Source organism: Nematolebias whitei, chromosome 5, assembly GCF_014905685.2.
Source record: "Nematolebias whitei isolate Nwh7 chromosome 5, NemWhi1, whole genome shotgun sequence".
Lineage (NCBI taxonomy): Eukaryota > Metazoa > Chordata > Actinopteri > Cyprinodontiformes > Rivulidae > Nematolebias > Nematolebias whitei.
The window spans coordinates 14,376,021-14,392,031 of record NC_056502.1 but is presented as its reverse complement, the minus strand read 5'-3'; the positions used below and the strand labels follow the sequence as shown (position 1 = coordinate 14,392,031).

Genomic DNA, 16,011 nt, shown 5'->3' with positions numbered 1-16,011 from the left:
TTAGCTTTTATTTGGACTAGCCTTTAGCTTCTTTTCAGACTGGCTGTCAGCTTTTATTTGGACTATACTTTATTCTTTTCAGACTAGCTGTATTTGGACTAGCCTTTAGCTTCTTTTCAGACTAGCTGTCAGCTTTTATTTGGTCTAGATTTTGCTTCTTTTCAGAATAGTTGTTAGCTTTTATTTGAATAGCTTAGCTCCTTTTCAGACTATGTTCAGATTTAGTTTTCATTCAGATTAGCTGCTAGCTATAGTTTAAAATAAATGTATCTTGTTCAGATTAATCTTTCAGTTTATTCAGATTAATGTCTTCAATTTGGACGTCATTTAAAGAGCTATCTACAACAGGTGAGATTTTCATCCTTTTTGTCCGAAATTCCTTTCAAAAGATCTGAAATATCTGTTTAAGTTGAACTACACAAATTGCAAGTTGTTTTGAAATTTTAGATAGTTCCGCTGAACTTGTTTCCACTTCATTTAGACATTTTCTATTAATTTGAATAAAACATAAGATTGAAGTTTTGTTGCACTGATATTTTTTCTTGTTTTGTAAAAAAAAAAAAAACATTTCCCACTAATACAACAATAATAATAAGCAAGCTGTCAATAAAAATAGATTAGACACGAGACTAATTGAAGCAATGCATCACGGTAGTAGTAGTTCAAATTAGTAATTGCTTCTGATTATTGTGTCATCACAGCTTTGAAGTCTGATTAGGTCTGATTTGTCCCGGTGTTACCCGACACGAGTCGAGTGGTTCCGAGAGTCCGACCGAGCCGTGGTGAAGTGCAGCTCTTCAAGGGGGGGCGACGCTGAAAGGGGAGGGAGACGACGAGGCAGAAACAGGCGGATTTTTCCACCTGCACGCACTGACTGCAGCGCATCTCCACCGGCCAGCTGAAGGTAGGTGAGCCGCAGAGCAGACGTCCAGTCATTTATTTATTTATCTTGTCTTCCCTCCTGAGGACCAAACATAGGCTGCATGCGGGGGATGCGGGTCTCGGTGCGTGACGGGTTAAATTCTGCAGTTTTTCAGTCTGTGATGCTGGTCCGGGCTCGGATGTGACTGATCCAACACTCAGAGCTGCAGTTTTATCACAGAAATTAAGCACATTTTAAAGAGTCCAGGCTTATTTATTTATTAATTACACCAGTTACCTTAATTGCATTTGAATTCCTCATGTCATGTGTATTTTAAACAATAAAATGCTATTAAATGGTAATTATGACTGAAAATGAAGCATTTTAGAATTTATTATTTATTATTTTCATCTCTATGTGATTCTCCTGAGGTGACATTCTTCTGACATAAGTTATTAATATGGCCTAATGTAAATCATATGCATTAGTCCTCTGGCTGTGTTTTTCCATCTGCAGAGACCAGAGCTGCATGCATGGCCAAAACAACAGCAGAAAAGTCCCTTTAGCCTTTTATTAGATTATGCCGTTTTATTTGCATACACATTAAGCAAGTGCTTAAACTTACATTTTCTGCTTGTTTGTTTGTTTATTTGTTTGTTGCAGCACATAGCTCCCCTAACCCCCTCCCCACTCTCCCCTCATGCCCATTGATTTTAATGGATCTGACAGGTGCAAGCAATATGGTGGAAACATGTTGTTTAGTTCACTGCAGCTGGACGAAAATAGCATGTCAGCTTCTAACAGGCTTTATCTGAAGGGTGGACTTCAGAAATCATTTGGCCAGAAGATTCTCTGTGTGTGTGTCTCTGCTGACACATTAGAGAAGTTGATGCACATTTGTGATGCAACATTTTCTTTCTTTTCCTTTTTCCTTTCTCATGATTTATAAATGGGAACGGTTTGTGCTTCAGAGCTCACTACCCCTTCACATCATATAGGAGGACTTGACCTCGTGTCCTCACCGTGAAAAAAAAAGTGTAAGGTGAAAACGAATGAGAAATGATGAAGGGACAGAGTTTGCTTTGTAGGTTTGCCCACATCTGCAGTCACTGAATGTGTTTCCGCCCCACTGAATGCCGGGGGACAAAGGCCTGTCTGTCCCCCTCGGCGTGCAGGGAGATTGGAGTTTGAGGAAACACAGGCGCAGGCTTTGATTTCAGAGTGGGGTGCACTGGCTTGGATTGAGTCAGTCAAGGAGGAGGAGAGGATGAAAGGGATGTGATGAAGAGAGAGAGTCAGAGGGAAACATGGGGAAAGACAGGAAGCCATGATGGAAGGACCTTTTGTAAGAAAGATGATAAGAAATTAATGCTTGGAAATACTGAAGATGGCAACAGGGGGTCCTGAATGGTGGTGGTGGTAGAAAATCACAACTTTAGTGACAAAGATGGCGAAAGTGAGACAGCAAAGATAAACTTAGATAGAAAAGCACTGACTAAATCATAAAACAAGGAAAATAAATGACCGAGCTGTTGTCGCTTTGCTCAAACCTCACAGACAGTATTGAGCATAATCTCATGCAATATCACAAAATGCCATGCTCAGTCTTATCTAGTAACACAAAACACTTTAGCTCAATCCTTGTGAAAATGGCTCAGTTATAGCCATTTTTGTGTCGGCTGTTGATTATCCGTGGCAACAATTTCCAAATGGATTGGCTCCAACAGCTAGATGTCCATCCAGTCATTGCTACCTTAGTAAAATTAAAAATTGTTCTTGAGATGTTCTGGTTAAAGACTAACAGACCTGACTCAAGCAGTTTGTGCAAAAGTTTTAAATAAAGATACTTTGCAGTGTTTAGTGCTTTGAAGATGTATTGGGTATGACTCATCTACTAACACATTAAATTTTAGCTCAATATTATTTTAGTAAAATGTGTCCAGTGGCTGATGAGATCATAAAGTTAACTGCATATAGATAATGGCAAAATTTGAACCAAAGACCTTCTTCAATCTTTCAGCACTCATTATATGTGTTATAATGTGATATTAGTCTCAGCTACTACCACCCCAAATGACAGCTCAGTATCTGTAAAACGTACTGAGTTACAGCCCTCTTCTTGTGCTTTAACGCAGCCTTTCGTTGTCGAGTGAATGAAAAAGATAAAAGTGAAATGCATTTTTGTATGGGGATGACAAATAACTAAAATTATAACTGAGTTCTGGCATTAATTTGTCTGAAAACTACACTGTGTTCAGACTAAAGATTCACATTTAACCTTAACCATGAACAGGGCCAAAAAGAAAATAAATTAGGATTTATTTTTTGCTTATGAATCTTTGCTTTGAAATGCCAGATTGTCAACGAGGCCAACTGCTGTGACAAACAGATGGACTCGGTTCCTTTCTCTCTTATATCACAGCCAACCATTCCTGCACCTCGGATTGCTGCGTTAATTAAACGCTGACTTCAAACACAGGTCAGAAATCATTTCAGTCAGTCCATCAAGCTGCAACTTCAACTTTAAGAACATTAAAAGCACAGAAATATGGGACAGCATGAATAAAACGTGAGAGATGGGTTTGGCCGCTGATGTTTAGGAGCCAGTTTTGCTCCGGAGACAATAAAATCAATGGGCTACACTCGGCTCAGAGTGCAGAGGCTGAGTGTGAAACTGTGATTCTAGCTGTCACATTATGACATCGTTGAATCGCTCCTTTTCTTATTAAATAACAGTTAACAACAGAGGTTTGTTGTTGCTTTTTGGCAGTCTGTCACATGTTTACAAGCTGATGGCAGATATTAAAAAGATGGGAACAGAGATCCATAGAGACTGCTCAGTGCTTCATCGTCATCGTCCTCTTATGACGTCTCCTCTGTTGCAAGGAGACACTTTAATCTTTACCGCATATTTAATGGCTGCCGCAAAGTGTGACTGCAAGCACTGCAGGTGTTACCTTCCAGTCCCCTCCTGGGCTTTGTGAGGGGGACAACTGCAGCAAACTCTCCTTGGTACAAAGCCCTCAGATGCCTCTGCAGCATCATCATAATCCTCCGAAATTCTTCTAAGGCAAACCTGCTGCTCCTATTGCTCCAGACGGCTTTCTATTTTAAATTCAGCTGAGTCATTACAATGCCTCCCAGATTTATTCTGAGGTGCATGGATTATTCTGAGGGTTAAAAAGTATGCATGTCATAAATAAACATTGTGTGACAACGAGACAAAGCCAGATGACCTCATGGACATGCACACGCTCCTAAAAGTCCATCGTATTTAGTCAAAACGGCTTACTCAGCAAAAGTAGGAACTCAGACGGATTCTATTCCTGGTGACCAACAATAATCTGAATATACTGAGCTGAATCTGTAAAAATTACAAGATTCCCTGCAGAGATTAAATATCGTATAGGCGAATGGAGAAAAAAAAAAAAAAGAAATGTGTGCATTCAGAAGTGTTTAGAATAAAAATACTCTACTTTGTAGAGTCATAATTATACAATGTGTTTTTTTCTTTGCTCAAGCACAACAAACCTTTATTTTCTTTATTAACATTTCCTGCTGAAATAATTTATTAAAAGTCACCGTGAGATTTATTAGAAGATCCATCCATCCATTATCGTTACCCGCTTCCTCCTTTTTGGGTCACGGGGGTCACTGGTGCCCATATCCAGCCATCACTGTGTGAGAGGCGGGGGACACCCTGGACAGGTCTCCAGTCCATCACAGGGACACACAACCATCCACTCTCTTAGAGTTACCAATCAGCCTAACATGCATGTTTTTGGCCTGTGGGAGGAAACCGGAGTGCCTGGAGAAAACCCACGCATGCACGGAGAGAACATGCAAACTCCACCCAGAAAGGTCCCCGGACCAGGATTTGAACCAGGGACCTGCTCGCTGAGAGGCAGCAGCTCTACCAGTTGCGCCACCGTGCTGCCCTTTACTAGAACATGTTACTTTTATTACAATCTGCACTGATTGTTCAAATGATTCATTAAGCTTTGAAGCTTTAAGGGAACAATTTGAAAGATTATAGAACATGTTTTTGTTTTAGATTATTGGTTCTCAAAGTTTTCTGTTTTTATCCAACAAAATAAAAGTCGCCAAGTGTCATGACCCCAACAAGCAAACAAAGGTCATCAATAAACCATTTAACATAGTCTAGTTAACCATTATATAAACTGTATCCATTTATGATGACAGTTTTGATTTAGCTGTAACAATTAAGGCTAAATACTATATTGGCAAACATTTGTAAAGTTAATTTGATTTCTGTAGATCTTGGTTTTCATAACGCAAAATGTGTTCTTGACCCAGTGCCGTCCCAAGCCTCCATGGGACCCTAAGCGAAATTTGGTTTGGGGCCCTCTATTTCTGCTAATAATGTGAATTACTGCAATAAACAGTCAGATGATCAGATCATTCACCCACCTAACATAAAGTCATTGCAACTCTGACAGCCCTGTTTATATGTATATATCATCTAGTGCAGGGGCGTCAAACTCATTTTCATTTTGTGCCACATCAAGCTCATGAATGTCCTCAAAAGGCCGGACATGGCAGATTGTATTGATAAAACTACCTAACAAATTGGTAAAATGTAACTTTCTCTGCGTTTGATGACTTGTAAAAAATTAAACATTTTATGTTTGGATATTTTGTCATTATAAATTTAAAAACTGATTTGATTTGACTGATTAAAGTAATATTGAAGCACACAACGGTTTTACTGTTTTGCCACAATTTTATCACTTACACACAGGTTATATCAGCTCATTTTGTATTGTTTTCCCCAAGTACGTGATATGCTGATGTATGTATTATTGTTAAAAAAAAAAAAAAAATCACAACATTATAATGAAATTGTGTGTAATAAAATCATATAGAAATAATTACCAAAAACAAAATCTATTCCACTTAGGGTGCCCCCATTAGCCTCGGGGCCCTTAGTTTGCTTATGCCTTGGGCCGGCCCTGTCCCGACCCCTAACTTTAGAGGACAAGTACTCTTATTAATGGCAAATAAAGAAGTGTTTCAGAAAATTACTCCCATTTTAATAATTTTACTCTAATCTAAGATTAGCACTGAGTGTTTGTTATTTTTAACTCATTGATTAATTACCTCCCTGTTTAACTGAACAATGTTGTCCCTAATATGTTGTGAATGGTAAGAAACAAGAAATCAAAAGGCTTTGGATTCAGTTTAGTGATGTGTATTGGTTCTTAACATGTTTTGGGTTTTGATAATGAGTCCAAGCCATTTCCAGCATAAAAGCAAACAAGTATAACATTTTTCTACATGTAGCTTTCAAGAAAATAAATTATTTTATTCTGATTCATCTGAACATTTTTGATTTTTTTCTTTGTAGGCCTAAAATAATCTGCCAGGATGATAGTCAACGTGGTTATGTTAAGTTTTCTCTTCACTGCAGGTATGTCAAGAAAACATGTTCTTCATCAAAATTATTGTATTGTCATGTTTCTAATGGTTATTTGCTTAAAAAACAAATGTTTTTAATAATTTCTCAGTTTGAGTTCAGGTTGATCATGCAAATAATAGTCATTATTTACACAATAAGATTAATTCATATCTGATTAAAACCTATATAAATGTCTGGATTAAAAATATTTATTACCTTTGTCATGAGCCGCAAAGGCAGGAAATAATAAACACAAAATAAATGCAGTTTACAATAATATTTATTTTCACACCTTTAATTTGTATTTTATTTCTTCTTGCAGCCATTTCTGCGCCTCTAAAAGGTAAAAGTATTGGGTATCAGAATGACACTCATGATTCTGACTCGTCACCTCTGAGTTTTCCTCTTACTGTAAATGTTTGCATCCTCTCACGCAGGTGATGAAGAGTCGATGACGTTATTCCACGGGGAGGATTTTCACATCCTGCTGTCGTCGCATGAGGTGGAGGTCACATTCAAGAACCGCTCGGACCCTCGGAAGCCGCCAGTGGTGTTGATGAGGGGGGGCAAAGTGGTTGGCAGTCGGGCCAAACCAAACTTACACCTCAATCACCTCATTATAGAAGCTGTGGGTGAGGGGGACGAGGGGCTGTACACGATGAAGAATCCCCAAAATCCAGATGACGTCAAACAAATATCACTTATAGTCCGAGGTACTGAACACGGCACATTAGGAACTGTAATAAAGGGTTAGAAAGAGACACAAAGCACAGTTCAGAATATGAAGCTGTAGATGCACCAATTATAATTCCTAATTTATATAAATCTTGTAAAACTCTTAAACTACAAAGGATACTTGACTATTTCAGTTCCTTAATTGTGTGAATGTGTATGAAGCATTCACACTACTGTGATCTATTTTTCTACCAAACGTTTTTCTGCATCTTTCTCGTTCCACAATTTTTGTGCTATTTCAACAAATAGTTCAAAAATGTTCAGCTCTTTCAGGACAATCCTGCTATGACTTTTGGTATTGGTGCAACTTTAGCTTTTTGAAATATTTAGCCTTTTCTGACACTTTTTTTCCTCATAGAAAATGAATTGAGCTCATTTTACATCTTTAATTTCTTTAGGTTTTCAACCTTTTACTGCTCCTTTCACATTTTGTTATGGTTCAGCTTCTTTCAGCTTTCTTGTGCAAATTTAATCTTTTTTCCAGCTACTTTCAACTAATTTCAGCTGTTTTGTGCTTTCTGCTCTATTCTGCAAACCACATTTTGGTGCTTCCTCTAACTTCTTTCTGCTATTTTCACCTTGTTGTGCTCCTTTCAGCTTATTTCAGCAAGTTTCAGCTTTTTCTGCAATTCCAGCTAGTATTTAGCTGTTTGATGCTAATTTTTAGCTTTTTCTGCTAATTCTACATTTTGCACTCATTTCAACTCTTCTCAACCTAATTCAGCAAAAAATGTGCTGTCTCCACTTCCTTCTGGTAATTTAAGCTTCTTTCTGTTTTTTAGCTATTATTCAGCTGCTTTTTGAAAATTTCTGTTTTTTCAGATAATTTCCACTTTTTTGCACTCATTTCTGCTTCTTTCAGTCTAACTGAGCACAATTGTGCTCCCTCAACTTCCTTTTGCTAATTTAATCTTCAATCTACTTTTTAGCTAGTATTCAGCTGGTTTTTTTTTTGTGTGGGAAGGGTTTCTGCTTTTTTCAAATATCTTCCCTTTTTTGTGCTCATTTATGCTTCTTTAAGCCTAATTGGGCACAATTGTGTTCTGTCCACTTTCTTCTGGCATTTTAAGTTTTTTTTCTGCCTTTTCAGCTACTTTTCAGCTTTTTTGGCCAATTTCAGATTTTTTAGCTAATTTACTAGTTTTTGTGCTCATTTCTGCTTATTTAAACCAACTTCAGCAAATACTGTATGTGTTATTTCTGCTTTCTTCTGCTAACTGAGGCTTGTTCGTCCATGTCAGCTATATTTCAGCATGTCTTAGCTTCACCTGTTTGTCAGCAAGTTATTCAGCAATAAGCATTCGCACTGCATTTTCGCAGGAAATGCAATTGCTCCACACACTCAATGAAAAACTTATAATAAAGAATATGATATTTCCTTAAATTATTAATCTAAACTGCATTTTTGTAGAAACGTTTAAATTAAAAACATTTTATTTTGACCCACATCCAAATCCAATCTGTCATTTTTTTAAATAATTTGCAGAGGAGTTTAGTCTCAGATGGATTCATACATCTGATGTTTAGTTTTGAGATTACTCCAGATTGTGTTCTTTTTACATCTAACTTCCAAAGGCTTTAACACATTTAAAATCTGTGAATGTAATCTCCAACTTACGTTTTAGATATTATAGTTAACACCATTTACGAACCCAAAAAGTTTATTTGTCCTGTAAGATCAATCAGTTATGAACCTATTACTCTTTGAACCATTTACCAAATGAAGACGTTAAAATGTACAATATTACAGCATCCATTTTGATTGGAATATATATCTAAAAAATAATAATAATTAGGAACAATCATGTAAACATGACCTGCCACTTGACATCAAAATGTAACGTCTGCTTTATAAACGATGGCTGACCAGATTAAAAATGACCATATTAGTATTATTCAGTTCAGTCATAGTCATCTAGATAAATCTCAAACTCACTTGGGAATATGTGTGAATAATTCAAACGTAGAGGGAGAAGATAAAAGCAACTGTAGTCAAGTAATTAGTTGAAGAAATGACACATGGAGGGAGTAATGTGTTGTGAGGTAATAAATAAATGTGTGTGTGTGTGTGTGTGTGTGTGTGTGTGTGTGTGTGTGTGTGTGTGAGCATGATGGCAGGGTATAATTTGGAGCTCTCTAACAACCGACCCACTCCTCTTTTCTCCCAGCCCTGCTGTTTTCCTGCATTTATCTTGTCCATTTTCTTTCCTTCTGTTTAATTTGACATCTCTACCCTTTCATTCCCATTCCCCTGACATGTTTGAATCGCTTTGTTTCTTTAAAGTTTATTTGCTTTTCCATGCTCCTCACTCCTTCATTCCTAAGAGCCTGTTTACACCTGGTTCTTCAGTCTGTGTTTAGCAATCTGATTGCGTTTGAATATCACTAAATACAGGATTGATTAGCCTCGATGCTCATTGAAAACTGATTGGACCCCTTTTGTTTCTGTATGTCTCTCAGTCAGAATGAAGTTTGTCCTGATTCTTGATGTAGGACTTCCTACTGAACTAACGTGACACCGCATGAGCGTGCACTCAGAACAATAAAATAAAAAATATTAATTTTTTCTTTATCTGCTGTCAGATTTAAGATGACTAAACAGACATAATTCTTGAGAACATTCTGAGAATAACACTTTTTTTGTTTGTTTTGTTTTTCACAAAAAGTGTTGGACTTATTATCAGAATCCTCCTCGTTAAAAATGTCATTTTTTCCCAGCATTTTATTCACCAGTATCACGCTCTGCGTTGAGTCGAAACCAGGTGCAGACAGACAAAGGGAACTCAAGAGTAAAATAAAGAATAACTTTTTATTTTAGTAGAAACAAGACAAAAGCTGTCGTGGCAGTAAAACTTCCATAAAACACGAGATCAAGGAGACACGGAGGAAACAGAGCGTGACGGCTATGGAAAGCACAATCCACGGACGAGGGACAAACAAAAGACGTTATTTAAAGACTAAACTAACGAGAGGGAATAACAAACACCTGGTGAGGATAGTCAGGATCAGGAGCTGGCAACAAGAGGAGAGAAACACGGGGGAAGCTGGAAACACAAACAGACTCGGAGAACTAAATTAAAAATAATCACAAGTAGACACAAACGCCACAAAATGTTGGATAAAAATATCTCTATTCATCTTACTTACTCAAAGAAGCCACACTCGAGGACACGAGAAGATTAACTCGTTTTACTTGCAGGGGCAGACTTTCACAACAGGTTACACAGATGTATAGAAGTTCTACATACATGGAGCCCATTCATGAAAATCTGCCTCGGGCAGCGTGTGAGAATTGTTTTTTAAACACTTATCAGCTCTCGGCTCAGGCTGACACAGATGACCTCGGCCACATTCAGCTGTACATGCAGGATCAAATCAGCTCCTCATTCAGCTCTCTCTGAGAGAGAAAACAACTCTCTGGAAACTCAAACACATGGTTCATGGGCAGCTAACATTCTCAGCCATATTAGTTAAAAATGTCCATAAACCTTGACAAAAATCCCCTGACACAAAACACACAATGACAATCAGTGGATCACAGGACGCTTGGTGGATGAGTTTTGCTTTAAATGTTTGTTCTGGTTGTTCTAGACCCTCTGTGGTCACTGTAAGCTAAAACATCCTGTGTCAATTACAGAACAAAAGTCTGAACAGCATTGTGTCTCTTTATATTTACATGATTCAACACTGCACTGGTTTCATGTCCACATCAGCTGTAAAACAGCTGTAGGTTTACTGGTGAGTTTTTTTTGGGCTAAAATGTGGTAATTAAGCTTATAAAAAGATATTGACAAAAAATGAGACTCAAATAGCTTTGAGCAAGGTTAATATAAAAAAACATTCTTGTTCAGATGTCTAAATGTGTAATTTCTACAGAAACAGCAGCAGGCCTGCTGTCATACTGATCTGACAGCCCACTGTGTGTCTGGATACAGAGTGGGCTACTGACATTCAATCACAAACATTCACTGCCAGGTGTGAATGCTCTCATTCATCTGAGACAGATTTTTAATGACAAGTGTGAACAACCTCTAACTGTTCATTTCTGTCATTTTTTTGTCTCTACTCGACCAATTTGTTTATTGCCTCTTATTTGATTGTCAGGCAGTTTCCTGTCTCCTCTGATTTCTAGAATTGCTCTGCTCAAGGTGGCTGCATGTTGGAGCAGCTCTGTTTCTTTCATTCTGAGATTTTGCTTTTGGAAACTTTAGTTCCTCTTTTTCTGGATGTAAATCACATTTTTTGATGATTGTTTCCTCTGGTATCGGATGCTGTGCAGCAGGAAGGGTTTTTACTGAATCTTTTTTAGTTTTGGACATTTGTTATGATGCGTAACCATGGCAACAAGGCAGTTTTCTACAACCAACAGCAGCTGATTAACATCTCAATGGCTCAAATAATATCTCAGCTACAGACCCAAATCTAAAATGAGTTGAAAAGGATGTTCTGTGGATGCATTCTCATCTACCTGCCAGCTGTGCTCGAGTGCCTGACCACTGAGATCCTGGAACTAGCAGGAAACACGGCTCATGACAGAGGAAGGACAGGATCGTCCCTCGGCACCTACAGTTGTCTGTCCACAGTGACGAGGAGCTCGGCAGACTACTGGGAGGAGTGGCCATCACTCTGGGAGGAGTTCTGCCTGGCATTCAGGCGGTCCTACAGCCCGGGGAAACCGAGAGGCCAGCCAAGTCTGGGTGGACAAATCGGACGGCATCTGCAGCCAGTTTCTTAGGATCCACTGTCGGATGGACCTTTACAAGAGATTCTTCCTGCCTACAGCCATCAGTATCTATAACATCTCTTAATGAAATGAGGATAACAAGTTACAACAACAAATAATTTCCCTTTGGGATTAATAAAGTATTTTTGAATTGAATTGAACTTCTGTGGCTTTTTTGTTTAACCAAAATGTTTATCCCCTGGTTTAATCTTCCAGACTGCACCATCGAGCAGATCATCAAATATGGAGGCAGATTCAGTATTCCACTGCTGGGGGTGACTTCTCCTATCACGCTTGAGTATAGGCCCAGCGCTGTGGAGGCCAACCAGACATCTAGGTAGAGTCAGCAAAACCTCAGTGATCTTTTGAACTCACAAATCCATACTGACATTTTTCACTTCTGACATTCATGCACTGAGCTGTGTGTGTGAGATGTCAAGAAAAGGGCTGAGAAAAGTTCATTTTCCCCGACTTTCCTCCCTGCAGACCGGCTTTTGTGCTGCTGACTGCCGCAGGTTCTTCCACAGAGCCTTATCAAGAGCGCATCAGTGTCGGCGAGCGTTACGTCACGCTCAGTGGTGTTACAGGTGCAGATGAGGGGAGCTACACTGTCAGGGATAACAAAGGCGTCATCCAAAAGAAAGTGTGTCTGAATGTCAAAGGTGAGAACACAAATGCAGACAGATTTTTTCTTCTCGACTTTCAGAGCAAAGTGTTCAATCAGGATGTTATTGCTGTAGATTTTATTTTCCTCCAGCTTGCAGTAATGGTTTTTTAAAGACTCAAGTGTTATTGAGGGATTAATGCACTTACAGTCTGTAAACAGAGCCTATATACTGAATGTCCTTCCTGCTTTCGTCTCAGAGCACAAAAGCTTTGTGACCGTGGCATACGGAGAAAAACTGAAGATCAGCCTGATCCTCAACAGCTCGTTGGTCCTTCTCTTCTACACACCCGCCTCTGACTCCTCACCCCGCCTGCTGCTGGATAAGGGAGAATTTACCAGTGTAACTAAAAAAGTTTTGTTTTATTTTATTCATACATCTTAAAACCATTGTGACTAATACTTTTGTCACAATTGGCTGGTGAACCCAATGGTGCAGGCAGGTAGGCAAGGACTATATATACATAAAGTACCTTATGAAAGTATTCGGCCCCCTTGAACTTTTCAACCTTTTGTCACATTTCAGGTTTCAAACATAAAGATATAAAATTTTATTTTTTTGTGAAGAATCAACAACAGTCGTGAAGTGGAATGAAATTTATTGAATTTGTCAAACTTTTTTAACAAATAAAAAACTGAAAAGTGGGGCGTGCAATATTGTTCGACCCCCTTGACAGCACACACAATCACTTATATGCAAAGCATTTCAAAGAAATATTAAATTTTAAGAAAAAAACCTTTCATTAACCCATTCATTACAAATCAATATTTATAATCTGTTTAGCTCAGAATTCCTGCAATTAGCATGTGTTGTTTGTGACTTCAGAGCCTGCCATCGGGTCATTACATTTTTGCTAATCTAAACATAATTCAATTTTTATGTCATTGATTTGGCTGTTTTTATTCCAGGCCCAGACAGAGCTGGGGTTTGAAGACCGCATATCTTTGGAGGATTCTGTGGTTTTTCTGGACCAGGTCAAGGCTTCAGACGCAGGCCTGTTTAAGATTACAGACTTGCAGGGATTCACCGTGTCCACCATCCAACTGGGATTAGAACGTAAGCAAGAGATGGGGCTAAGTGGGACCGGCTGAAAAATTAAAGGCTATAGTTTGGATTTCTGTTGCTGGGAGGATTATAAATGTTGACATTAACTCAGTGGGTCAACAAAGGGGGAGTCATATTTTTTCTGCTCTAATCATTTTGGGGAACCTGAATAAATGTCAGTGAAAAGTCAATTTAATTACGTTCCTTCTCCTTTCCTCCACAGCCTACAAACTGGAGCCTCTCTATGTGGCCATCATTGCCCTGTTGGGCCTACTGACGTTCCTGCTGCTCGCTTGTCTGCTGTCCTGCCTGATCAAAGTGAAGAAGAGGGCCAAGAGGGCTGCAGCCCTGGAAAAACTTGCTCAGAACGCTGGCAAAGAAGACGAGGGAGAGGCTTTCAGACAGGTTGGCTGAACATACAACGAAATGCGAGGAGCAAGGAGTATTACAATGTAATTAATCACTTCTGCGTGCCTTTGTGTTGCATCTTCACAGGTGGTGAAGAACATCACCAAGCTTAGCGAGGAATCCAAGCACTCCCAGGCAGATACCACAGAGAAATCTCAGAGCACTGAGGTGGACATCAAAGTAAGATAATTTGATATTTTACCCTCAAAGTAAAGTCTGAAAAGTTTTAATAATGATTCCATTTTATGCTGTTTTCTGCGTTTAGACAGCTTATTCAGAACGCTCCTGCTAGAGCCCCCACTAAGATCAAGAAAGTGGATCACGTCAGTCCAGGTCTCAGATCTTTGCAGTGGCTTCCTGTGTGACAAAGAATGGATATTTGGGTTGTTTTTAAGTGTTGAACGATTGAAGACCAAAGTAAATGGATCTGCTCCTGTTTTATGAATCTTTCTGGCATCTAGGTCTTCTGGGATGGCTTTACTTGTTGTTCCAAACTTGGCACGAAGTAGGAGTTTTCAGATTTTATTCATCACAACAAACTCCCAGAAAATCTGAGGCCAGCCCCAATTATTGATTCTTTTAATTTAAGGCTGAACATATTTGTTTGCCTCTGCCTTTTATTGAGTTAAATGTTTCAACCCTGACCAAAAGCCTGCATCAAGCCCGAGCCCACTGCACTGTTGCTGAACTGTGACTCACAGTATCCTGCTTTCTGCTACTTTAGCTTCTTATTATCCTCCAGTTTGTTTTACTATTTCTAAAAAACATTTATATGCTCTTTTTGAATTACCGTGCCATGTCTGTGGCACCCAGACTCACTTCTAATTTGTAATATCAAATTAGCACGTTTTACAGTAAATTAACTTGACTTGTTTTGCTGAACAGGGTCTGGAGGTTTCCTCTAAAGAAGTCGGGGTTGGTAATCTTGAAACCAGTGATTCAGGCGTTGGCTTTAACACCGCTCTCCCACTGGACACTGACACAGACGCCCCTGATCAAATCCCAGACTCTGAGGCTGCAAGCATCTCTGTTGCTCCTGAAACCAAACCGAGTCCTCCTCCTACTGCTGAGTCAGCTGCTCCACCAGCTACGGAAATTAAGCCCAGTCCAGTACCTGAAACCAAAGTCAGCCCAGTCCCCGAGACCAAGAAAACCCCTGATCAACCTAAGAAAGAAAAGTTGGATGCACCCAAACCAGGGGATTCTAAACTTAGTCCATCCCCAAGTCCAGAGCCAAAAGCTGGCCTGAGCCCAGCTGATCCAAAGCCTGCACCCAGTCCAAGCCCAGAACCCAAGCTAGCAGTTCCCCCAGCCACCACTTCGACACCTGAGAAGAGCACCTCAGCTCCTACTACAGACCCCAGCAAACCGACTTCAGCAGAACCTATTACTAACGGCACATCCGAGCCAGGACCGGATGCCAAAGCAAGTCCAGATCATGTGGATATTATCAAAAGCTCGGCTCCAAAAGAAGTCTCCCCCAAAACCCACGAAGCAGAGCTGAGATCTAGTGTTGTCCCAGAGGGCCACAAAGATGGCTCTGCAGCTGAGGCTTCAGCCACCACCTGAGAACTGCACCTGCAGGAAGCAGGAAGAAGCCCCACAGATCCCCGGTTACCACCACTGCAGACAATCGAACACCCCCCAACAAAAGATGAGGAAACCACAGCAGCTGGGGCGAGGACGTCGATATAACTTTTAGAGCCTGAACCCACCCTGATAATGGTACTTCTTTTTTTATAACTTTTGAAACTTTCTGACTGAGGCACACTCCAAATATCACACAGGGCTTTTAACTAGTAAACACTTTAGTTGTACGCATCCTGCAGCCTCGTTTTTTTTTTCCTTTGTAAAACTGCCAAGCTGCAAATGAAGATTTTTGCAGAGTTTACAACTAAAACGTTAACTCCATACGGTCTTTTATAAAAGGTTTACGACATTTCATTGAAATGATAGAATTTGTTTTTAGACTCGAACTAAACATTAGGTCACAATAAGATCACACCTCTCACAGCCTGTGGAGGAATTTGGCAGAAAGAAAATATGTTTTTAGCTAGTGTAATCATTGAGCAAAAGTTCACGTTTTTTAAATGAGGTTCTGTGGAAACATTACAAACATATAATTTTTGATTATAGCTCTTTGAATGACCTCACT

General features: G+C 39.4%; 1 protein-coding gene across 1 annotated transcript; it reads left to right on the top strand.

Moving 5' to 3' along the window:
- The first annotated feature begins 825 nt into the window (after positions 1-825).
- si:dkeyp-77h1.4 lies at positions 826-15,769 on the top strand. Its single transcript, XM_037676204.1, has 11 exons — positions 826-904; positions 6,231-6,293; positions 6,604-6,624; positions 6,719-6,994; positions 11,956-12,076; positions 12,226-12,401; positions 12,604-12,746; positions 13,313-13,460; positions 13,672-13,853; positions 13,944-14,036; positions 14,742-15,769. Exons 2-11 carry the CDS (start codon positions 6,251-6,253, stop codon positions 15,423-15,425), a joined length of 1,887 nt encoding a protein of 628 aa, XP_037532132.1. The 5' UTR covers positions 826-904; positions 6,231-6,250; the 3' UTR covers positions 15,426-15,769.
- Positions 15,770-16,011: the final 242 nt, after the last annotated feature.